The following is a 26,775-nucleotide window of genomic DNA, read 5'->3' on the forward strand; positions in this document are numbered from 1 at the left end:
GCCTCCATTTGGGTGCTGGGAAACAAATCAGGGTTTATTTGAAGAGCAACAATAACTTTTAATTACTAATCCAACACCCAAGACCATCAGAATCTTTTTTCAAAAACCCTCAGTGACTGCTTTTTTTCCAAGTACATGGTGAAATATTAGACAATAAGAACTAAAGGTAGGAAATGTTGGAGTTGGATTCACTTGGATTTAAAAGCTGACTATATAACCTCCATTATCCTCTGTCACAGTTTCTTACACAATCCATGCCTTGGTTTTCCATAATGTATAGCCATTGTTGTAAAGACTAAATAAAGTGATCAACACCTTTTAAAATTGTCCCATACATACAATAACTAAATACTTAGAAGTATTTGTAAATGGCAGAGAAGGTACTAAAAATAACTTTTATTCTTATATACAGAGGATGATTGATACACCACTGATGGTCTTATCCTTTGTAACACATAATAAAAATAACAATTTATAGTTATATTTCTTTTTATTAGATATTTTATGTATTTACATTTCAAATGTTATCTCTTCCCTCCCTTTTTATCCCTACTATCCTGCTTCTATGCTATGAAGATGCTCCTACTTCTACACACCCATTCCAACCTCAATGCTTTGGCATTCCCCTACACTATATTTCTAATATATTTATATTATATATAAACATAAATTTATAATATAAAATACCTTATAGTTTATATATAAATGTTATATATTTTAATAATATATGCAGTATATATTTATTCTCCAATATTTAGTTTTATTTATCCCATATATAAAGAATTTAATAATTGGATATTAAAAAATTTTTAATTGAAATACAACATAGGTTGATTTGTCAAATTCCCACTTTTGTGACCTTTTATATTGCTCATTAAGACTGCTGTAGAAGAAATACTGATTGGACACAATACTAAGATCAAACCTAATAGTTTCTTCTTTCACGAATGGGGATATATTATGTATCCCCCTCATTATTTCAAAAGCTATGCATATAAATATGAGAGGTAGGTTTTTGTTCTATACTATAGAAGAAATGCCTTTTCCCAAAAATCTTTTCTACACAAGGGTAGTTCCCTGATCGGAGAACAAAAGAGAACACACTATGTACTTCAAGGCTAAAAACTGCACTTTTCTGTAGATTGCCACATTATTATTATCCGTTCACTTCTTGTGGACATCTACATTGGTTCTATAATTTAGATTCTGCACCCTGTCTCCATTATCTGTTCACTTAGAGCCTTAAGATAAATAAGAATCTTATGGTTGTATCATATGAAGATCTCTCTGTCATTTGGAAAAAAATTTCCATCATGACCTCCACAGTATGTCTACTTTTCCACTATTGGAATAAAAGCTACCATTCCATGGATATCCTTGCTATCATTTGCTGTTATCTGTATTTTTGGAGGGAAAATTGATTGATTGATTTTTAAATCTGACAAAAGTTTATTTTACCATAACATGGATGTTAAAAACAATAGCAACTCTTTATGGTACAGATATTATTAATAAGCAGTAGATCAACTCGTTGACAATGGAAATATTTGATTTAAGATCCAGTATGTGGTTAGTTTTTAAACATTCTGTTTATAAATTTTAATTATCCTTTATGTACTGTGTGTCATAATACCGTAACATTTCTCTTAATAGTACTATCCAAATAGGTTTCTTCTCACTTTGTCCTGTTGTCAACCATGGAAAGGGATGTTCTCAACTACTTTGTCCTTTGGGAAAAACACCTCTTTTCCTCAAACATATTCAATTTCTTGGAAAATGTCTCACTTGGTTAAATTTAGTTTGGTATTAACATGTATTCTTTATTAATTGATTCCTCTGTTTTTTATTCAATAAATAGCCTTAGACACACATTATCTGATATATTAAAGCAGCTTCCATAGGTTTATTTAATTAGTAGTTTCTAATATATACCCCCACCCCATTTTGGCTTGCCTTTAGGATTCTTTGTAACAACTGACTTCCTGATAGCAAAGGAAGGGAATCTCAATGTCTTGCTTTCAATTTCTGTGAAAAACAGTGAAATTAGACATTTTTGTGTGTTTAATGACTGTGCTCATTAAATTTATGTTAACTCAACACTGTCTATAGTCATTTGAGAAGAGGTTCTCCAGTTGAGAAAATGCCTCCACAAAATTGGGCTGTAAGCAAGCCTATAAAGCATTTTATGAAGTAGTGACTGATGGGAGAGTGGCCAGCCCATGTTAGGTGGAGCCATCCCTGGTCTGGTAGTTCTGGGTTCTTCTTATAAGAAAGCAGGCTGAGCAAGCCACAGGGAGCAAACTTACTAGTTCCTTCAGATTCCTGCCCTGCTTAAGTTCAGACCTTTACTGCCTTTGATAATGGTCTGTTAAATGGAACTGTGAGTGAAGTAAACCCATTTCTGCTGAGTTGCTTTTGATCATATTCGATTGTAGCAATTTCAACCCTAACAAAAACAAATTGCTACCAGGTTCATGAGATATCGTGGTGAAATATTTGATCATGTTTTGGGAAGGGTTGCAGAAGAACTTTGGAACTTTGGTTAGAAAAGCCATTGAGTTTTGAGAGCTTAAAGAGTTGTTCTGTGGGAGCTTGGAAGTTAAGAGTATTGGAAACAATGCAGATAAGAAGGCCTGGTGATTGAAGTTTCAAGGTGAAGCAAATATTATTAGTATATTTGTGTGAAGAACCTATAGTGAATGCATATGGTATACTTCAGTTATGGACCTGAAGAATCAGCAATGATCATTAGAAAACCAGAATCACTAAAGTAAAATCTTTGCTTTGTTGGGACAATTGATGCTGGGTAGCTGTAGCTTCAAATTTAGCTGTGATTGAAAAGTAAGAGGCCAGCAACTTCTTCAGAGGTGAACACTTCTGGGAAGTATTTCCTCAAAGACAGAACATGCAATCTATATTCCTAGGTAGCCAATGCTTTACCTCAAGCTGTCAGCCAAATATGGTACCGATGTGGAGCTGGTTCTGAAGGGATGAAGGTGTTGTGCAGAACAACTGTGACTGATCATTAGGAGAAGCCAGCAGAGGCCATTGGTGAAGGTGCATTGAGAATACTCATGAATTTAAGAGGTCATGGAGAAAAGTTGAGAGTTTGCAACATAAAAAAGCCCATGGGAGGATATTGGTGGAAGCACAGCCCAGTTGCAGTACAAGACCCAAAATTTTAGAAATGCCAGTACCATGGAATGAGTCCTAAGAACAGCAGCACCTGTATAGTGGAACCTTCCAAAGTTTAGAAGACAAGCTGTGTGTGCTGCACAGGAGAGAGCTGGAGAAGTGACCCAACGCACCTAGAGGAGACAAAAAATATTGTAAATTGTAAATGCCATGCATTAGACATTGAATTATTAATAGTGTTGGAGTATGATTTTGATTTGTTTAGATCATGACTGTCTTGGTTCCTCCTCCTTGAAGTAATACAATATTTGACTTATTATAGGAGCCCACAGTTGAAAGAATTTGAATTATTAAAAGATATTTGGGATTTTAAATGAAATTCAGGAGTTTTTTCTTTCTTTCTTTCTTTCTTTTTTTCTTTTTTCTTTTTTCTTTTTCTTTTTTTTTTTTACAAAGACCAAACTATAAAATGGCTTTAACTGGTAAAGACTGTGGGACTTTGACATTATAATATCTTCTATGTTTCTGGTGCTTATTAATCTGAGATCTTGAGGACTCAGCACATTAAGAAAATGTTATGTCTTAAAAGGTGTTATGTGTCAAGTTGACAAGGAGTAAATAGTACTCTCTATTCTTAAGTTAACTTAACACAGGCCAGAGTCATCTGACAGGTAGAAACCTCAACTGAGAAAATATCTCCATAAGATTGGGCTGTAAGCAAGCCTGTAGAACATCTTTTAAATTAGTGATTAATGGGAGTTGGGGCAGTCCATGGTGGGTGGTGCTATCCCTGATTTGGTGGTGCTGTATTCTATAAAAAGGGGGGCTGAGCAATCCAGGAAACAGCAGTTCTCCAGTTTCCTGTCCTGCTTCAATTTCTGCCCTTATTTCTTTTGATGTTGAACTGTTATATAAAACTGTGAGTGTGACGTGGTCTCTTTTTTACCTCAAGGTACTTACAGTCAGGGTGTTTCATCATAGTAATAATAGCCCTAACCAAGACTATAGCATTGTGTTTCTTCTTCTGAAAACTGTTACTTTATTTTATGATCTTATTTGTTGAGTTGGTTTTTAACCTCATTATGTTTTGATTTTAAATTTTCTTTTTCTATTTTAGGTATTAATCATCTGTTGGATGTATCCTGGCAATGGTTTGCTTACATTTTGAAGGCTGATTTCTCACTCCATTGGTTGTTGTCTTTTTGGTTTCATGAACATACATTTGTGAAATATTAGCTTTATATTCTAAGCAACTGGAGTCCTTCATTGAGATCTGTGGTTCATTTAGAATTATTATTTTTATACAGAATGAGATTGGCATCTGATTTCATTCTCTTACAGACAGATATCCCATGTTGCTAACCCCATTTCTTAAAAGGAGCTGACTTTTTCCGGTGTGCATTTTTGTTTTCTGAAGCTGCATGAGTTTCTGAGTTTTTGTTCCAGTTCCACTGAATTATGTTTATGTTTTCCTACTAGTAATACACACTGCATTTGCTACCATTTGTTTGTAGTGTAACTTTTTGTTAGGTGCAGTAATACCTCCAACTTTATTGTTTCTGCATAGAATTTCTATTGCTATACCAGGTCCTTCGTGTTTCCATAATAATTTTAGCATGCTTTTCTATTTTTCTGAAGAACAGTATTGAGGTTTAATTTTTTAAATTATTACTAAAATTGGATTAAATCTGTATATTGCATTTGATTATGTGGACATTTTCAAAATAATAATTCTTCTAACCCATAATCTTTATCAATTGATGTCTATTGTCCTCCTCAAATTGTTTCTTTAGTGTTTAAAGATTTCAATCTAGGGGCCTTTTGCTTCTTTCATTAAATTTATCCAAAGAAGTTTTGAGACAGTTGTGGATAAGCTTGTTTCTCTGATTTCTTTCTCAGTATGACTGTCATTGGTACCTAGAAAGGTCACAATATGTTGCATGTTAATTTTGTTTCATTTTAAATAATTGCCTTAATTTTATGTGTATGGATGTTTTGTCTGTTTGCATATCTATGCGTTATGTTGTATGCAGTGTTCATAGAGGCCAAAAGAGCACAAAAGACCAATTTCGACTGGAATTACACATGGTTGTGATGTGTATGTAGATACAGGGACTAAACCATAGGTCCTCTTGAAGAGCAGCCAGTGATCTTAAATAATAAGTAATCTTTCCAGCCTGTAAGTTAGTTTTGTATTCTACTACTTTGCTGAATGTGTTTATCAGTTCTAAGTGTTTTCCTTAGGAGTGATTGTTTAGCAGCAGTTCTTAATCTTCCTAATGTTGGAACCTTTCAATACAGTTTTTCATGTGGTAGAACGATAAAATTATTAGTTACTACTTCATAACTGGAAATTTGCTACTGTTAGGAATCATAATGTAAATAGCTAATATTCAGAATAGCTGATATGTGACCTCCAAAAAGTTGCCACCAACAAGTTGAGAACCACTGCTTTCATGTCTTTAAAAATGAAGATATTTTCAACTATTCCTTGCCTCTTTGTATAATATTTAAGTTTTTCTTTGGTGTTAATGCTTCACCTAAAATGCTAAGCACTATATTGAGTAAACATAGAGCAAGTAAAGAGAAATGTATTCTTCCTTATCTTTGTTTTAATTTGTAATAAAAACAAGTCATAAGTTTCTTAATTTCTATTATTTACATTCTTTTTTAATGAAGAACTTTATTTTTAAAAAAAACAAAGATAAATGTACAAATTTTTAAGCATTTTTTAAAGGTTTGATACTCTGCATTAAGATCTTACTAGTAACAATGAGCAAAAAGTACATGCAAATCAAGATGTAACACGGAATTAGTCAACGTTTTCTTAGTGTATAAGGACTGAGCCTAATGTTTATTTTACTTGAATTTCACACAGTTTGTGAGTTGTTTCTGGGGAAATCCAAGCCTCTGGGGTTAGCATCCCTCTATCAGTGACTGCATATTATGTCTGTTCTTTTGTGACTGGGTTATCTCACTCAGGATGATATTCTCTATGTGAAACCATTTTCTTGAAAATTTGGTTAAGTCATTGTTTCTGATAGCTGAGTAGTACTCCATTGTGTAAATGTACCACAATTTTTGTATCCATTCATCTACTGAAGGACATCTGGGTTCTTTCCAGCTTCTGGCTATTATAAATAGAGCTGCAATGAACATTGTGGTGCATGTATCTTTGTTGTATATTGGAGTGTCTCTGGGGTATATGCCCAGAAGTAGAATAGCTGGATCTTCAGGTAGTACTATGTCTAATTTTCTGAGGAATCACCAGACTGATTTCCAAGAGTGGTTGTATCAGTTTACAACCCCACCAGCAGTGGAGAAGTGTTCCTCTTTCTCCACAACATTGCCAGCATCTGCGGGCATCTGAGTTCTGGATCTTGGCCAATCTGACTGGTGTGAGATGGAATCTCAGGGTTGTTTTGATTTGCATTTCCCTGATGGCTAAGAATGTTGAGCACTTCCTTAGATGTTTCTCAGCCATTCCATATTCATCAATTGAGAAGGTTTTGTTTAGCTCTGTACCCATTTTTTAATAGGGTTGTTTGATTCTCTGGTGTCTAGCTTTTTGAGTTCTTTGTATACCTTGGATATTAGGCCTCTATCTGATGTGGTGTTGGTAAAAATCTTTTCCCATTCTGTTGGCTGCCGTTTTGTTTTCTTGACAATGTCCTTAGCCTTACAGAAACTTTGCAATCTCATTAAGTTCCATTTGTTAATCTTTGACCTTAGAGCTTGAGACATTGATGATTTGTTCAGAAAATTTTCTACTGTGCCTATGTGTTCTAAGGTTTTCCCTACTTTCTCATTTAATAGTTTCAGTGTATCTGATCTAATGTGGAGATCTTTGATCCACTTACACTTGAGCTTTGTACAAGGAGATAAGAAAGGGTCTATTTTCATTCTTTTGTATGCTGAGTGCCAGTTGGACCAGCACCATTTGTTGAATAGGCTGTCCTTTTTCCATTGGATGTTTTCAGGTCCTTTGTCAAAAAATCAGGTGACCATATACATGAGGGCTGATTTCTGGATCTTCTATTCTATTCCATTGATCCACATGCCTATTTCTGTACCAGTACCATGCAGTTTTCAGCACAATTGCCTTTTAATATAGCTTGAGGTCAGGGATATTGATTCCCACAGATGTTTTCCTGTTTTTGAGGATGGATTTCGCTATTCTAGGTCTTTTGTTATTCCAGATGAAATTGCACATTGCTCTTTCCAACTCAATGAAGACCTGGGTTGGAATTTTGATGGGGATTGCATTGAATCTGTAGATTACTTTTGGTAAGATGGCCATTTTTAAAATATTGATCCTTCCAATCCATGAACATGGGAGATCTTTCCATTTTCTGAGATCTTCCTCGATTTCCTTCTTTACAAGTTTGAAGTTCTTGTCCTACAGGTCCTTCATGTGCTTAGTTAGAGTCACAACAAGGTATTTCATAGTTTTTGTGACTATTGTGAATGCTATCTTTTCCCTAATTTCTTTCTCCACATGTTTGTCCTTGGAATATAGGAAGGTTACTGATTTGTTTGAGTTAATTTTATATCCAGCCACATTGCTGAATTTGATTATCAGATGTAGGTATTCTCTGATGGAATTTTTGGGGTCACTTAAGTACACTATCATGTTATCAGCAAAAAGTGATGTTTTTACATCTTCCCTTCTAATTTTATTCCTTTGATTTCCTATTGCTGTCTAATTGCTCCAGCCAGGACTTCCAGTACTATGTTGAATAGATAGGGGGAGAGTGGGCAGCCTTGTCGAGTCCCTGAGATTTTAGTGGGATTGCTTCAAGTTTTCCACTGTTAAGTTTGATGTTGGCTATTGGTTTGCTGTATATTGCTTTTATTATGCTTAGGTATGGACCTTGGATTCCTGTTCTTTCCAAGACTTTTAACATGAAGTGGTGTTGAATTTTGTCAAATGCTATCTCAGCATCTAGTGAGAAGACCATGTGATTTTGTTTTTGAGTTTGTTTATATGGTGGATTACATTGATGGCTATCCTTATATTAAACCATCCCTGCATTCCAGGGATGAAGCCTACTTGGTCATGGTGAATGATTGTTTTGATGTGTTTTGGATTCTGTTTGCAAGGATTTTGTTGAGTATTTTTGCATCAATGTTCATAAGTGAGATTGGTCTGAAGTTCTCTTTCCTTGCAGGGTCTTTGTGTGGTTTAGGAACAAGGGTTATTGTAGCCTCAAAAAATGAGTTGTGTAATATTCCATCTGATTCTATCTTTGGAATAGTTTGGCGAATATTGGTGTTATATCCCCAATAAATGTCTGATAAAATTCTGCACTGAACCTGTCTGTACCTGGCCTTTTTTTGGTTAGGAGGCTTTTGATGATTTCTTCTATTACTTTAGGTGTTATGGGATTCTTTAGATGTACCTGGTCCAGGTTTTACTTTAGGATCTTGTATGTGTATAGGAATTCATCAATTTCCTCCAAATTCTCCAACTTTGTGAAGTATAGGCTTTTGTGGTAGGATCTGATGATTTCTTGAATTTCCTCAGTTTCAGTTGTTATGTCTCCACTTTCCTTTCTGATTTTGTTAATTTGGATACTCTCTCTTTGCCCTCTATTTAGTCTGGCTAGGGGTTTATCAATCTTGTTGATTTTCTCAACGAACCAGCTCTTGGTTTTGTTGATTCTTTCCATGGTTGTCTTTGTTTCTATTTGTTCTATTTCTGCCCTAAGTTTGATTATTTCTTGCTATCTACATCTTTTGGGTGTATCTGCTTCCTTCTGTCCTAGGGCTTTCAGCTGTGCTGTCAAGTTGCTGATGTAAGCTCTCCAGTTTCTTTTTAGAAGTGCTCAGAGCTATGGGATTTCCTCTCATTACTGCTTTCATTGCATCCCATAGGTTTTGGTATGTTGTGTTTTTGTTTTCATTGAATTCTAGAAAATCCTTAATTTCTTTCTTTATTTCTTCTTTGACCCTTCTATCATTTAAAAGAGCATTGTTTAGTTTCCATGTGTATGTTGGCTTTTTGTTGTCTTTGTTGTTTTTAAAGACTAGTCTTAGACCATGGTGATCTTAGAGGATTCATGGGAGTATTTCAATCTTCTCATATGAATTGAGGCTTGTTCTGTGTCCAATTTTGTTGTCAATTTTTGAGACGGTGCCTTGGGGTGCTGAAAAGAAGGTGTATTTTTTAGTTTTAGAATGATATATTCTATAGATATCTTGTAATTCCAGTTGGTTCATAGTCTCTGTTAGTTTTACAGTGTCCTTGTTCAGTTTCTGTTTCCATGATCTGTCCTTTTGTTACCGTGGGGTATTGAAGTCCCCCACTATTATTGTGTGGTGTAAAATGTATTTTTTGAGCTTTTGTAGGCTTTCTTTTATGAATATGGGTGTTTTTGTATTTGAAGCATATATGTTAAGGATTGAGAGTTCCTCCTGACAGATTTCCCCTGTAATGAGTAAAAAGTGTCCCTCCTTATCTTTTTTGATAACTTTTGGTTGGAAATTTACTTTATTAGATATTAGAATAGCCACTCCAGCTTGCTTCTTGGAGCTCTTTGCTTGGAAGTTTTTTTTTCCCAACCTTTATTCTGAGATAGTGTCTGTCTTTGTCTCTGAGATGAGTTTCCTGTATGCAGCAAAATGCTGGATTTTGTTTATGTATCCAGTTTGATAGCCTATGTCTTTTTATTGGGGAGTTGAGTTTATTTATTTTAATAGATATCAAGGAATAGCGGTTGCTGTTTCCTGCTATTATTGCTTTTGTAGGTTGAATTGTGTCTGTGTCTCTTTCTTCTTTTGGTTTTCTTGCTTAGGGGATTTCTTGTTTTTACTAGGATGTAGTTCCCCTCATTGTATTGGTTTTTCCACCTCTAATTTGTTGTAGTGCTGTTTTTGTGGTCAGATATTGTGTAAATTTAGATTTGTCTTAATTATCTTCATCTCTCCATCTATGGTGATTGATAGTTTTGCTGGGTATAGCAGCTTGGGCTGGCACTTGAGCTCTCTTAGGGTCTGCATCATGTCCGTCCAGGCTCTTCTAGCTTTCATAGTCTCTGTTAAGAAATCAGAGTGATTCTGATTGGTCTGCCTTTATATGTTACATTACCTTTTCCCCTTACTGCTTTTCGTATTCTTTCTTTGCTTCGGGCACTTGGTGTTTTGACTCTTATGTGTCGGGAAGAATTTCTTTTCTGGTCCAACCTATTTGGAGTTCTGAAGGCTTCTTTTATGCTCGTGGTCATCTCATTCTTAAGGGTAAGTAAGTTTTCTTCTACAATTTTGTTGAAGATATTTACTGTGCCTCTTAGTTGATATTCTTCTCCCTCTTCTATTCCTATTATACTTAGGTTTGGTCTTCTCATTGTGTCCTGGATCTCCTGGACATTTTGGGTTAGGAGCTTTTTGGTTTTTGCATCTTCTCTGACTGTTTTGGTTTTGTCTATGTTTTCAATGTTTTCTTTGGCTCCGGAGCTACTCTCCTCTATCCCTTGTAGTCTGTTAGAAATGCTTGCATCTGTGACTCCTGATTTCTTTTTTAGGATTTCTACTTCTTGGATTGTGTTTATTAGTGTTTTCTTTATTGCTTCCATTATTGTTTTAAATTCTTTCTTCCATACCTTCATCTATTTGCTTCTGTTTTCTTCTAGTTCTTTGAGTGTTTTTCTTGTTTCTTCTTTAAAAGCTTCTAATTCTTTATTCTTTTCATGCTGTACTTATTTAAGCATCTCCATTATCATCTTGAGGCAGGATTTCATGTCTGAGTATTCTTTTTCTGGAGTGTTTTGCATTCTGCTGTTTGCTGTGATGGGAGAGCTGGGTTCTAGTTTTGCCAGGTTGCCTTGGTTTCCCTGGGATATTCTCTTTCGCTTTCCTCTTGCCATCTTGTTGTCAGTGATAGGTTATTGCCTTTCCCTTCTATTTGGCCTGTGTCCCTGGATCTCCTCTGGTCCAGGTGGCGGATGGTCCTAGGCCTGTTCTGTGTCCCAAAGCTGGTGTGTGGGAACAGAGGTCACAATGCTGGGTTCCTTGTCCCTGGGTCACGCAGTGCAGGGGCGTGCTTTCTGTGTTTGCTCAGCAGAGATCTCTTCGCCCCCTGGCTACTCGGATCACCTTCTCACCAGGCCTTTATCTCTGGGGCTCCGCTGGTCCAGGTGGCGGATGGTCTGAGCCCTGTTCTACACCTCTTCCTTATCTTAATGGAAATGTTTCTACATTTTCTCCATTTAGCGTAATACTGAATATCACTTTGTCATACATAACCTTCAACCTACTCAGATATCTTTCTTCTGTCCCTAGTTGCTTCAAGACTTTGATCATGGATTTTGACAAAGGCCCATTCTATGTCTGTTAAGGTGATAACATGATTTTTGTCTACTACTCAGAACATACTTGGTAAGGTTGTTAAGCCCTAGTGGAGGTGCATTGTCTTGGCTGTTACTGATTTTATTTTTCTAATTGCATCTAGGTATGTAGCTTTAAGAAAAATATTTTATGTTCTAATATCTGGTCTTATCTTTGTTGGGTAGATGCTTTGTTATTGGTTTCTATTACCCTCTCGGTTCTTAAGGAGAGTATATTAGCTGTAGGTAGCCTGGTAGAATGTTCTTCTGGGATACTACCATGTTTGTTCACTTGGAGCATCAAGTAGGGTGTTTTTCTAGGTATTGGAAACAGAATCTTAGAAATGGAAATAAGCTATAAGCTAGAAGAAGGGATGTAAATAACTTTTATTCACCAGCCATAATTGTCTTCTTAGAGGCTTACTGATGAATAAACTCACCCTTTCTCATTCTTTCTGAACTCTGGATGGCTGGTTCAACTCGACTGTTCTGGCTCAAACTCCTCACCAAGCTGACTGATTCAAACTGGCTTCCCAGTAAATTGTTCTGCTTGGCCTCAAAATACTCTGGCAATTTGTTCTAGTCTTCTGACTCCTCCTTATTCATTGGCTTCAACTGCTTCTGAAGACCTGCACTGAACTGCACAAACCCACTCACTGAATTCAATTCAACTGCCTCAACTGACTGAACACAACTCAGTTCAACTCAACACAATTTCACTGAACTGCCCTGACCTGACCTGACCTGAACTGACCTGACCTTCTCTATGTGGTGCTCTTAAGTAGCCTCTCCTGTGTGTCTCTTAGGAGTGGAGTGTATCCCATCTCTGACTCATTCTGTCAAATCTTTCTCTGGTTTTCATTTTGTCCCTCAATTAGACATCAGTTTCAAATATGGCAGCTTCCTTCTACAAACTAACTTTACCTTCATTGTTTGGGATTAAAGGTGTGTTCTAAGGACATGTTTGTATTCTAGCCAAAGGATTCTGTCATTCCAGGCAGATCTTACACACCTAGAAAGACTTTAGATTTGATCCCTTGCCAGTGTAGCCATGTTGCTGGATTAAAATCTCTCTACAGAGTCTGAGTCCACCAGGATATGATTAGTTTACTCAGAATGAGATAGAGAGTGAGCAGAGGCCATTCTTCTCCTACAAGTAGTCTGCTAAATTGCTGAAGATGATACTCCAGAATTGAATTTAAAGAAGAGGACAGAGTGGTAAAGATCTAAAACTGTACTACCTGCTTTGCTGGCTTTCTTGCATGTCAGGCAGGCTTTGTACGTGGGTTGGTTACCAGGGGATGCCTGCTTCCATTCAGGGCTATGACAGTGGGCTGCACTGGGAAAGAAGGTTATAGGAGAAGATCATTATGATTCACTGGAGATGGAGGCTGGGAGAGAGGGAGGTTTGACAATATTAGGTGTTCTTCTATATTGCTGGGATGAGACTGGTAGATTGTATTTGGGAGAGAGGAGAGAAACTGAAAATCTCCAGTTAGTCTACCTGCTTCACTCTAATTAGCTGTTTTGGAGGGGGAATAGAGAAACTGCTTATACTCTGCCTTTACCTTATACTGAAGTCCTTTCCCAGGTTTATATTTTTCTTTGCTATTTAAGGCTATGTATCCCTAAACATCATGTGAGTGTAAACTTTCACCAGTTCTTAGGAATCCATCCCTGAGAGATATCCCTTATACTAATATGCCCCATCTAAGGACAAACATAATCAATCTCTCTCCAGAGGGCTGCCATCTTGATCCACTGTGAAGGGTAACACTTACAAACAGTGGAATTTTTCTACAGTGAATAGAGTTAGGTTCCTCACTGAGGAAAATTATAGGCTAACCTCCACCAAATCACCTGTCAATAATTGCATGAAGAGTCCATCTCAGATTGACAAGCTTTTCTCTAAGAAAAACATGTGTTCTTGAGTCTCCTTGTGCCTTTGCCAATAATTTCCCAATAAGATTAACAGACATAATAGTCAATAAATAAAGGTATGGAGGAGAGTCCAGGTAAAATAGAGCACCAGGGAACAGAAAAATAATTGGTTGTATGTGACAAAAACAGCCTTACTTGTCACATATCCAGTGGGTGTCTGCATTCAACTGCTAGCAAAAGTCTTCTCATCCACATCCAGGATTTCTTTTCCTTCACAAAAATTGTATAAGGACACTTTTATCCATACTCACTTTTACTCCCCAGTGTTATAAATTGGAGTAGGAGCCCCTGAAATATCAGCATATGGCAAGTGCTTTCTTTGAATCTCCTGAAAGTTCTTAGTTTTATTTAATTGGTTTGCCTTAAAAGCACTGATACTCACAGAATCTCATGACATTCTGTAACAAGAGAAAATAGCACAGCAATCAAAGAAGACTCTCTTCACAGATTACTTGTCTTGTTGCCCCAGCCCCAATTCTCAAAATAGTTGGAGTTTAATGAGCGCTTTTAGGTAATGGTCCATATTATGAATTGTCACTAATTAAGCCCATATGACTATTATGTGCATGACAAAATTTTCTAAGAGGGACTATGTCACATATACAGGTACTTGAATGATGTGTGTGTTTATTACAACAACTGTGACAATCTTTTCAAAAGGTGTATGCATATGCAGAAATTGCATTGCTAAACAATGAGATTTGAATGTGAGGTATATCTCAGTAAATCTAGGCTTTGGTTTTATGTTGTTGTTGTTATGTAGTGCTGAATGTTAAACTCAGGATCATGTGCATGCTAGGCAAGCACTCTACCTATATGCTAAGACCCCATCCCAATAAGATTTCTAAGGCATTCATTTTTATAGTATATAATTGTTAATCAAATATCAATTTAATATAACAACATGCTCAAAAAGAAATGCATTCCCTATTGTTGAATTGGGTAGTGGCCAGGCAAAAGTAGCTATGCAAAGAGCAAGTAGAATTTAAGGAAAGCAAATTTTCAAGTTTTGCTATCTGCCTTGTGTACTCAGAAACCTAACCTTTAATCAGGATCTCAGATTTTGTGCTGATTGCTGTTGAACTGGGTTTTATCTTGCCCCACAGCTGTATCTCACTGGTAGAAGTGCCTATTTCATTTATCCTCTTGAGGAGAGTGTTAAATAAATCAGTGAAAGTGGCCTTGTCCAGACATGTTGAAAGTCCCTTGCAGTGGTGTTTTATAAATATAAACAATTACATTTCCAAAACATACTTCATTATTCCCAGGCTACATAGCAGTTTGTCAGCCCAATCCAACAATGAATCAGAAAAAAAAAAAAAAAAAAAAAAAAACAAACAAAAAAAAAAAACGGTTTCTAGCTGTAGAATGCCTTTTTTGTTCTTTTCTCAGAATGTAAGTTTGATTACAATTTTTAGAAATGTAGAACTGTTAAGACACCTTTTAAGTTCCACCCTAGTAAGAATTCCTTTCTCCATAAAAATATACACATTATATAACTGTACAAGTTGAGATTTTAATAGTTATTTATGAATTGGACAGTGTACATGATTAATTTTTCATACCCCCAAAGCTGGTACACATGTTATACATCAATGTCTCTTGTTGATATTTGACCTTAATTAACATTCAGAAACTTTGATACAGGCAGTGGAGGGTGCAAGGCAAGGTGGAGCTTGACATCAATATCTTCTACTTTATTTAAGATGATGCGTTTCAAAGAATTACTGTATCTTGTAAGTTGCTTTGTATGACACAGGAAAGGACTGCTTACATAAGTGGTCGGTTAGTAGAATCTCTGCAGGTGTCAAATGCAGGCAGTGATCTGTGAAGAGGTAAGAATGAAAATGCACTGCAGATTGACTGTGTCATCCTGGATCAGACTTCAGGGAGTTCTGTTCATTGTCAACATATTTAAAACACAGTGAAATTTAAAAAAAAAAAGGTTCCCAGGTAACAGTCATTTCATTGTAGGTGCACACAATAAAGCTTAAGGTGTAGTTACATAGAAACTCTTTTAAAAAGTTCATGTGAGCATAAAGGGTCATATAGCTAGAAAGATTAAATCTAGTGTGGTCTCTAACCAAGATAGCATAGAGGTCAACAGGCTATAAAGAACATGTGACATTTTTCCTAATAATGGGTCTTAGCATGGTAAGAGACTAAGATAACAATTCTAGACAATTTGGGTGTGGTCTGTCTTTACAAATACCATAAAAGTTCATCAGGTCATTAATAAAATCCACTTCCAGCTTTCTGGATAGGAATCACCTATTTGACCTTATCTCGTCCATGGAGGAGACACCCCTGAGAGATTAACATTCCTGATTCTCTTCAAGATTCTCTTTGAGTAATTTTATCTACAGATAACTACAGCACTGTGCTTAGTACTTTGCTGGAATTATCTCTTTTGTGCTGTCTAAAATCTTCTTTCTTTATTATATACTAATGTGACCATTTTGAAACTGTAGAAACAGAGGGTAAATGTTATGACTACAATGCCAGAATTCATATTCAGATTTCCTAGCAGTAGAAGGCCAATATTTTGTCCCATATTTATTTTAATGGTATTTTGCTTGTATATTATGGCTTCTGGATTGGTGTTTTTATGGGGTATGTTTCTGTGTTTGTGTGTGTCTGTTTCTATTTTGCTCGGTTTTTAATTCTATTCTAGGTTTTTTGGCCTGTTTTCTACAGTGTAGAAGAAGGAAGGCATGGAGTTGGATAGGTGAGGATATAGGGAATATCTGAAAGGAGATAAGCATGAGAAACTATAATCAGAATACATTGTATAAAATATTTTCAACTTTTGAAAAGTAATATTTTTCTTATGAAGCATCCTGCAAAAAGCTCACTTGCTCCCAATGCAGTTGTGTTCAGATGTGGGCTTCTTATGAACTGACTGAATCATCACTGAATTAATGCATTTGTACATTGATAATTTGATAGTATTATTTAAAAGTAGTGAAAATAAGAATAATGTTTTCTCATTTTCCCTATCATTTTCTATGTCTCTGTCTTTCTCCATACCTTCTGTATCCCCCCCCCCCTTCTCCTTGTCCTTTCCAGAGCTATCATAACCTGGGCACCTTTGCTTGACTATACCTTGCTAAAAATCTTCTGTCTCACCACATCTCCAAAACAATGCTGATGAACTGATCCCACTGAAATCTTGAGCTGAAATCAATCTTCCTTCCAACTCAAATATTTCTCTTGGACATTTCTGGTACTGACAGAAACAACTGGAACATAAAACTACTAAGGAAGAAGAGGCAGGTTCCCATATGAATGTAAAATGTGTGAGAGATCTCCAAAAGTCACTCAGTTCATTTTTCAAATTAAACAGTTCATGAGGAAAGCCAATTAAAGATACTAAAACAGCAGTATTCCAGATGGCCATGGTGAGAAAGCTGGCACAGTCAAAACAGGGAAGAAAGTTACCCAGCATCCCAGACCTTATATTTCCAGTGTTCTTTATTCTTTGTTTCCCAAGTTAGGGGACTAGAATTCTTCCAAAACCACTGAATGTCAGAGTTACAAAAAACAAGACCAAAAAAAAAAAAAAAAAAAAAAAAAAAAAACCAAAAAACCCAAAACAAAGAAATAAACTTCAAACACTTTAATTTTTATTTCTATCTATTCTTTGGGCAACTTCTTAACAACAGTAAGCAAAGCACAGCACATGGCAAGGGTAAAAAATGAAGATGAGTATACAACATGATCCTGTACTTGGTTAGTTTTTAAAATCAGGGTTAACACATGATGTTTCCTACAGTTTTTCACATAACAAATGATATTGAGGTTCAATGATAAAATTGCTCTGTGTGTGGAATTACCAAGGCAACTAATTTCACTTTGCCTGATATACAATATCTGTCACTGGATTTTTAAAATTATTCTCTCATACACTATATTTAGTATCTCCTCCCTCAACTCCTCCCAGTCTCCCTCATTACCCCTCTTCAGTCGATCCACTCCTATACATTTCCCCTTTCCCCCAAGAATAAAACAGGCCTTCCAGGGACATTTGATGAACACAAGATATAATAAAGAACAGGCATAAACCTTCATCAAGGCTAGATGAAGAAACTCAATAGAAGGAAAAGGGTCCAAAGAGCAGACAAAGGAGTCAAATATATCCCCATTCTCATTATTAGGATTTCCCTGAAAACCACAAACTAAACAACCATACCATATATGCAAAGGACTAGCACAGACCCATGCATGTTCTGTGTTTACTGCTTTAGTCTCTATGAGACCCTGTGAACCCAGCTTAGTTTACTCTATGGGCCATGTTCTCCTCGAACTCTCTGGCTCCTATAATTTATCTCCCTCTTCTACAGAGTTCCCTGAGATCTAAGGGGAGAAACCTGATGGAGGTCTCTAATTTGGGCTCTCTCTGCCTAATGTGTGGCTGTGGGTCTCTGCATCTGCTCCTGTAGCTGCCAGAGGAAGTCTCTCTGATGTTCCTCACTATATGATATTATAGTACATAAATAACCATATATAAATAAAGTCAATTTGACCAGTATCACTTTGTTTATAAAACCAAACAGTTGTATTTGACTTTTCAATCAGAATGTCACAACTTCTGCACAAAGGCCTAGGCAGGGCTGTGCATAAAAATCATCACAAGACCATTAAAAGTGCTGATGCCTATCTTACCCTTTGAGATTCCATTGGTATAGCATAGAGCTCAGATTGGAAATTTTAAGGTTCCCAGGAGTTTTTAGTGTGCTCAAAATAGTAAGGACCACTAATACTGAGAACCACTTCTTTAAAAGCAAACAGACTTGTTTTTAGAATGAAAACAAGTAAGAATGAGGCATGAATAGGTGTAATGAGAATGTAGGGAAAACTAAAAAGGAGGAAAGCCTACAGAAAATATCATGTCCGAGAGGAGATGTTCATTTCTTTTTTTTTTTCTTTTTAAAAATTTTATTGGATATTCTCTGTATTTACATTTCAAATGTTATACCCTTCTCCCCCACTCCCCTCCTTCCTTCCCCTCAACTTGTTTCCATAAAGGTGCTCCCTCTCCCAGTCACCCTCTCCATCTCTGTACCTTGGCTGCTGCTGATGTTGTTATTCCCATGAGGGTACAAACCCTTCCACACTTTCAGTCCTTTCTCTAGCTCTTTCATTGGGGTCCCTATGTTCAGCCTGATGTTTAAGCTGCAAGCATCCTCCTCTGTATCTGTATGACTCTGGGAGAGCCTCTGAGGAGACATCCATGTCTGGTTCCTTCCAGTAAACACTTCTTGGCATCAGCAATAGTGCTTGGGTTTGGGGGCTATATATGGGGTGGTTCCCCAGGTGAGGCAGTCTCTGGAGATCTTTTCTTTAATCCCTGCTCCTCTATATGGCCTTGTATTTCCTCCCCTGTTTTGTTCTCCCTTCTAAGAAGGACTGAGGCATCCACATTCTGGTCTTCCTTCTTTTTGAGCTTCAGAAGTTCTGTGGATGGTTTCTTGGGTATTCTGAGCACATTGGGGGAGGGGGTTAGCATCCTCTTATAAGTGAGTGCATACCATGAGTGGTTTTTTTGTGACTGGGTTACCTCACTTGGGATTAAAGCTTCAAGTTCCATCCATTTGCCCAGGAATTTCATCAATTTGTTGTTTTTAATAGCTGAGCAGTACTCCATTGTGTATATGGATCACAATTTCTGAATCCATTACTTTGTTGAGGGACATCTGGGTTCTTTCCATCTTCTGGCTATAATGAATAAGACTGCTATGAACATCATTCAGCTGGTATCCTTATTAGATATTGGAGCTACTTTTGGGTATATGCCCAGGAGTGATATACCTGGGTCCTCAGGTAACACTATGTCCAATTTTTTTGAGGAACCACCCGATTTATTTCAAGAATTGTTTTACCAGTTTACAATCCCACCAACAGCAGAGGGGTGTTTCTCTTTCTTTACATCCTCACCAACATCTGCTGCCACCTGAGTTTTTGATCTTAGCCATTCTGACTGAAATCTCAGGGTTGTTTTGATTTGCATTTCCCTGATGACTAGGGATGTTGAGCATTTTCTTAGATGCTTCTCTGCCATTCAGTATTCCTCCATAGAGAAGTTTCTGTGTAGCTCTGTACCCATTTTTAATAGAATTCTTTGATTCTCTAGGGTATAACTTCTTGAGCTCCTTGTATATATTGGATAGTAGCCCTTTATGAGATGCAGGATTGGTAAATATCTTTTCCCAATCTGTAGTTGCCATTTTGTCCTGTTGACAGTGTACTTGGCCTTACAGAAGCTTTACAATTTTATGAGGTCCCATTTGTCTTTTCTTGATCATAGAGAATAAACCATCGGTGTTCTGTTCAGGAAATTCTGCCCTGTCCCTATGTGTTCTAAGCTCTTCCCCATTTTCTGTTCTATTAGTTTCAGTGTGCCTGGTTTTATGTGGAGGTTTTTGATCCACTTGCACTTGAGCGTTGTGCAAGGAAATAAGAAAGGGTCTATTTTCATTCTTCTTTCTGTATGCTGTCTGCCAGTTGAACCAGCTCCGTTTGTTGAAGAGGCTGCTCTTTGCCCATTGAATGTTTTTATCTCCTTTGTCAAAGATCAAGTGACCATAGGTGTGTGGGTTCATTTCTGGGTCTTCGATTTTAATCCATTGGTCTACCTGTCTGTCTCTGTGCCAATACCAGGCAGATTTTATCACAAATGATCTGTAATATAGCTTGAGGTTGGGGATGGTGCTTCCCCCAGAAGGTTTTTTTTTTTTTTTTTTTTTTTTTTTAAATTCTTGAGAATGGTTTTTTGCTATCCTGAGCTTTTTATTATTCTAAATGAATTTGCAAATTAACTTTCTAACTCTATGAAGAATTGAGTTGGAATTTTGATGGACATTGCATTGAATTTGTAAGTTGTCTTATGCAAGATGATCAGTTTTACAAGGTTGATTTTTCCAATCCATGAGCATGGGAGATCTTTCCATGTTTATGATTTCATGTAGAAAGGAAAACACAGCTAAGGGTTGACCTGAGAATTACTACCATCACTTCTACCCCCTCCATACCCTACTCCACCCCCACCCCACCACTACAATCACCCCCATTATTACCACCCAAATCCCATCCCACCACCACTACCACTACACCCTTCACCCTGCTACCACCAGCACCCTCACTACCATCAGCACCCTCACTACCACAACCAGCCTCATTACCACTAGTAATCTTATTCATATTCTATGTGTTTCTTCGGATGCTATATATACAGCAAATCACATGATCTCCACAAAAATGCTCTGAGATAAGTATCACTGTGTTTTGTTTTGTTTGTTTGTTTGTTTTTGAGAGAGAAGACATAGGTAAGGTATAGAGATATTTAAAGAATTGCTTTGGTAAAAGGCCAAAGTATACTACCATACATAACACACACCCACAGATAGATAGATAGATAGATAGATAGACAGACAGACAGACAGAGCTATAGATTGTATATGGTGGGTGGATGGATGGATGGATGAATGGATAGGTAGGTAGGTAGGTAGATGGATAGATAGATAGATAGATAGATAGATTGATTGATTGATAGATTGATAGAGGGGTTAATTAGAAAATCATAAGAACAATAAATGTATAATACTAGACATATGTTACTTCTGATAACAGGAAAGAGGGTAAGAAGAATATGGGTAGATTTAACAGTTATATGTGTATATATATGTATAATGTGAGTCAATCATGATAGTATACCATGGAGATGTAAATAATCCAACTGTTTATAGAAGTATACATGAAAATAGAAGGAACAAAAAAGACAGGAAAAAAGACTGGAGGTATAGAAAACAACTTAGAGAATTGACTAAGATTAGAGGCAGATATTTAACTTCCAGCACTGTCTATCCATCTTAATCCCCAGTAACTTGAGCATATCAAGCTTACTTGTCTAATACAATCAACAAAACAACAGTATGGGGACTCATCCAGGCTTTGTGTTCTTGAGGGGGTCCTTGTGCTTTGAAGAACTGGCATTAACTAGGCATCTTGTAACCATGGAAACAAGAAGAGGAACAACAGTGGGAAGACTGGTATAATTTACATATATTTCCTATTTCCCACTAGCATCATCTAGACCTGGTCCAGGAAATATGGATAACAGCATGATACCACAAGATATCCAATTACTGGCTTTCAGCATGTTACTTTGCCATAAATGATTAGTATTATCTGATTCCTTGGGTCAAAAACCGACACACTGTGATGGATCGTGACAAAATAACACAGGCTCCATACCCTACCTGCTAATTTGATCCCTATTTCTTTTCATTGTTTTCCTATAATTCTGACAGTAGAACTAAGAAAAACCCTTAAGGAAGCTGCAGTTAGTCACAGCTACATTTTTATTGTTATTTTTCTCAATTTTTGTTGAGAATTTCACACACAAATATAATGTTTTGGTCAAATCTTCCCTAAGCTCTTTCCATTCGAACTCCTCCTATACATTTCTACCCAGTTTCCCTCCCAACTATATGTACTATTTTAAGTTTAAGTTGCTGCTATGTTCTGGTGTGCTAAAGAATATGGATAGTGTATTAGGGACTGTATATGAAAAAAAAAAAAAAAAAAAAAAAACAAACTCTCCTACTAACCCCCACCCCAAGCAGACATCAATAGTTTCCCAGCTAGGCGCCTGCTATAAAACATTGTTTTCTGGGTGCACAGCCATTTGAATCCAAATGGCTGTGGCTACACAGAAAAGACCACCACAGATTAAGCTGGCACAAATTCCAACATAAACGGGAGAAAGGCCTCATAGGGTTCCATCTCCAGCTGAAGAGCTATGGGCCTAGGAGGAGTGTAGAAATTAAGAGAACAATAGATATAAGACATGAAAGTAAAGGGAGGGCTTGAAGGTAGAGGAAAGAGGACAGTGGGAGTTAGGCTATAATGAAGACTAATGATCAAAATATATTATATATAATGAAACTAGTAATTTAGTAAAGTATATAAATGTTAGTAACATAGAATTTTTTAAAAAATCAGACTACAGGGGAAATAAACGAGAATATTTTTGGAGACACTGTGAAACTGAAATTACAAATGAACCTTCAAGTAGGGTTTTTCAGTGGATTATATGAGACTTGGATTCAAATATCCTATATGTAAAAACAGGTCACATTAGAAGTAAACTGTTATATTTCTTATTTCTTCATTTTATTTCACACCGTAACAAAAATAAAGGGATCAGATCTGCAGTAAGCTTATCAACAGGCCTTTATATTATCTGGCAGCACACCAGAAACAGAGAATAGCTCTGCAGTAACTAAGAGGAAGTAAGTATCTTTCTGCCTTAGACTGGGAAAACAATTTTTGTTCCTCACCGCAACATCTGTATCATTAAGTTTGGTCATTCTGCTTTCATGTCTGCTATTTTGCCTAAATTGTTTGAGCCTTCTACAAACACAGTCTTGACTCCTATGTTGCCATCTTCCTACTTACTGTTCACAACACAAAAGTCTAAAGTTTTCTTTGGTATACCTTTAGTATTGTTTCTTTTTTTCATGTGTATGTAAAGGTGCTTTTGTCTTCCTATAACAGAATCTAACTCTATAGTATAGGGATATTTATAACAATCAGCCTATAATTTACCTCTACTGAAGGCCTAGGGAGTATATATTTGCAAGGGGTACAATGAGCATGTATGTATTCTGTGTGTAAGGGATACATCCTATATACAAAAATGCTAGGTTTTTTGAGTTTCCTATGCTTGTCCTAGCACCAGATCCCAAAATTATGTCTCTTAAGCCCGTTCTTTCTCAAACATGACCATTGAACATATATCCCTGAGATAGAGACATCTAGTGAGACAAAGCAAAGGGGGTAAGTTAATTCCAACTAAGAAATCATGGCAGAAAACAATTATTTCATGGAAGGTTTAGATGAGGTCATTCAACTTAGCCAGATGGAAGAAATTGGCAGAGCCAGAATACAGGTGACCTCCTTTTCTCTGCAGAGCAAGTTTGTTAAACCAGCTTAAGTTTTAAAATCCATAGGCATATATCTCTTACATAGATGACTATAGATAGCCAAAATGCAGAAGAAAGTATGATATATGCTCAAGGAATGTGGAAGGCATGAATAAGTATAAAACTCATTCACCTCAGCAACATTGAGAATAAATGGATGGGCAGAGATGCTTCTGTTTGTGGTGATATTGATAACATTAGGTTTATAGTAGAGAATGAGAGACACTGAAGGCTTCTGCAACACCCCCCACCCAAGAAAGAAAGAGTTAAGATAGAAATCCATTCAAGGAAATCCATAAAATTGTGATAAACATACTGAAGCTCTTCACCATTGATGGCTTCTGGTAGGGAAGGTTGGGAATAAGGTAAGAAAAAACTCAGTTATCTTTAAGGGGCTGGCCATTGGGAGTTTTACCATGTTCTAATAAGTAAATAGGAAAGAGATATTCTACTTGTTATATTTTTTGTGTGGGGGGAGAGAGCACAAGTGTGTGAGATTGTACCTAGGAAGAATGGGAAGTGAGTGTCATTGAGATGTATTGTGAAACATTCCCAAATAATAAAAATGTTATGTTGGAAAAATAGAGAACAACCATTCTCAAAGGGTTTAGAAACAGATACTCACTTCTTCAGAAAAGGAAACTGATGCTCAATGATATCATCTAACTTGGTTTAGGCAGCATAAAAGTGTTAGCTGAACAAACTAACAAAAAGTGGTCTAGATTCTTGGTCTCCATCTGAACCCAGAGCTGAGGCTAGACCACTGTCATCTGGACATAAAACCTGCCCAAAGAGAGCTAACCTCCCAGAAGCACCCTCACTCCTGAGCACAAAGGTAAGATCCCACTCCACACACCACTGACTGGCCAAAGAGACCTGCCAAAAGCACACAGGACACAGGAATTTCTGGGCTAGCTAGGACTGAACCCGTCTCCATCTGTGCCCAGAGCTAGGACCATCCCCACTGACATCGGGAACCAAAACCTGCCCACAGAGAGTTGATCTCCTAGGAGTGCTCTCACTCCTAAGACCATGGGTAGGGCCCCACTTTCTACCAACTGACATTGCAAAAAGAGACTCATCAGGAGTGAGGAAGGCACAAAAATTATGGAGCTGCCTGAGACTGGATCCTTCTAGTCCCCATATGTGCCCAGAGTTGGAGCCATCTCACTGTCATCTGGACACAAAACCTACTCACAGAGAGCTGGTCTCCCAGGAGCACTCTCATTCTTAAGCCCACATGCTCACATGCCCACAGGAGGGACAAGTTCCAGTCAGAGATGGTAAGACCAACTAACATCACAAATAACAAGATGGCAAGAGGCAAGCATAGGAACATAAGCAACAGAAACCAAGACAACTGGGCATCATCAGATCCCAGATCTCCCACCACAGGAAGTACTAGATATCTCAACACACTGCAGAGCAAGATTTGGATTAAAAATTACATCTCTTGATGATGATTAGAGGAATTTAAGAAGTACATGTATAACCCCCTTAAAAATGCACTAGAACACAAGTAAACAAGTAGAAGCCCTTGAAGAGGAAAAACAAAAATCCCTTAAAGAGTTACAGGAAAACACAAACAGGCGAAGGAATTGAACAAATCAATCCAGGATCTAAAAATGGAATTAGAAACAATAAAGAAATCAGAGTCTTGTTTTCGCTCCGGATTCTCCATGTTGGACCCAAACTGAGGAGCCCGGAGCTGCCACCTGGGGATCGGGGCTGGAGGGACTGGGGGGGGGATCCACCGCCTGGGCCGCCCGCCCTCTGTGCAGGCCTCCTTCCTTCCGGGCCTGGGGAGGAAACGCGAGGGGGGATGTGAAACACTGCGGGAGTCAGAGTCTCCGGAGCTGGAGCCCAACGGGCCCGCCCAGGCCCCCCAGCCTGCCTGCGAGCCCGCCCTTGAGTCCTCTCACGGGCCTGTGGGATTGTTGGATGGAAGACAGCTCCATCATCACCCAGGCGCGGAGGGAAGACGCCCTGGTGCTCACCAAGCAAGGCCTAGACTCCAAGTCCTCGCCTAAGAAGCCCTGTGACCGCAGTAACTTCAAGGCCCTCCTGTGCTGTTTTCATACACAGCATGTTGGACAGTCAAGCTCTTCCACTGAACGCACACACAAGGAGGAGGCCAGCACCATTGCCAAGTCGGATCTGCTCCAGTGTCTCCAGTACCAGTTTTATCAGATCCCTGGGACCTGCCTGCTCCCAGAGGTGACAGAGCAAGACCAAGGAAGGATCTGCGTGGTCATTGACCTGGACGAGACCCTTGTACATAGTTCCTTTAAGCCGATCAACAATGCTGACTTCATAGTGCCTGTAGAGATGGAGGGGACCACGCACCAGGTATATGTGCTCAAGAGGCCTTACGTTGATGAGTTCCTGAGACGAATGGGGGAGCTCTTTGAATGTGTTCTCTTCACTGCCAGCTTGGCCAAGTATGCTGACCCTGTGACAGATCTCCTGGACCGCTGTGTGATGTTCCGGGCCTGCCTGTTCCGGGAGTCTTGTGTGTTCCACCAGGGCTGCTATGTCAAGGACCTCACCCGCTTGGGAAGGGACCTGAAGAAAACTGTCATTCTGGACAACTCCCCTGCATCTTACATCTTCCACCCAGAAAATGCAGTGCCTGTACAGTCCTGGTTTGATGACATGGCAGATACAGAGTTGCTGAACCTGATCCCAGTCTTTGAGGAGCTGAGTGGAGCAGATGATGTCTACACCAGCCTTGGGCAGCTACGGGCCCCTTAGCCTTCCTGCTCCAAGAAATGGCCATCCCAACAGGGGATTTGCTACACTGTGCCTTTGTGATCAACCTGACTGACGGGTCTGCAAGTAGCCAGGGCATGCTAGACAAAAGCTGTAGGGCAGGTCACATACAGAGCAGGAAATCAGACCAAGACCCAGAGCTCTCTGACCCTGTGGTTCCCAGATGTGTGTGTGTGTGTGTGTGTGCATGTGCCCATCTGGTGCCCCAGCCCAGGTCCTTTGTCTCCTTTCCTGCTGTCCTGAGCTCTGCAGCCATGAGAACTATTGTAGGCTCCTTGCCAACCATGGCCTTTCCTCAGCATCACACAGCCTGTGCCAAGGAGGAAGGAGAGGCCAGAGGCTGCCTTCAGATGCCCAGGCACACGCCTTTCAGAAAACAAACCTAGCCAGCAGCTGCAGACATGTTTGGAGATGAGAGCACATTTGCAGACCCACCAGGTCCTGTGTTCTGTGGGCTGTGCCTGACTCAGCAGAGCTGCCTGCCTGCCTGCCTGTCTGCCTGCCTGTCTGCCTGCCATGGGCACTTCCGGGCCCTGGGCCCCAGGCCCCAGCACCAGGCCAGCCTTCTCACTCCCAAGCCATAGCCTTACTCCCATGGGAAAGAAGGTCGTCTCTCC

General features: G+C 38.3%; 1 protein-coding gene across 1 annotated transcript; it reads left to right on the forward strand.

The window, feature by feature from the left end:
• Window positions 1–25,327: 25,327 nt before the first annotated feature.
• On the forward strand, window positions 25,328–26,290 carry LOC308414391 (carboxy-terminal domain RNA polymerase II polypeptide A small phosphatase 2-like; the record flags this gene model as incomplete). Its single annotated transcript, XM_080909621.1, has 1 exon — window positions 25,328–26,290. The coding sequence occupies one exon, from the start codon at window positions 25,328–25,330 to the stop codon at window positions 26,138–26,140; it is 813 nt and encodes a 270-aa protein (XP_080765747.1). The 3' UTR covers window positions 26,141–26,290.
• Between the last annotated feature and the right edge of the window lie 485 nt (window positions 26,291–26,775).

This window comes from Micromys minutus (assembly GCF_963924665.1).
Source record: "Micromys minutus genome assembly, chromosome: X".
NCBI lineage: Eukaryota > Metazoa > Chordata > Mammalia > Rodentia > Muridae > Micromys > Micromys minutus.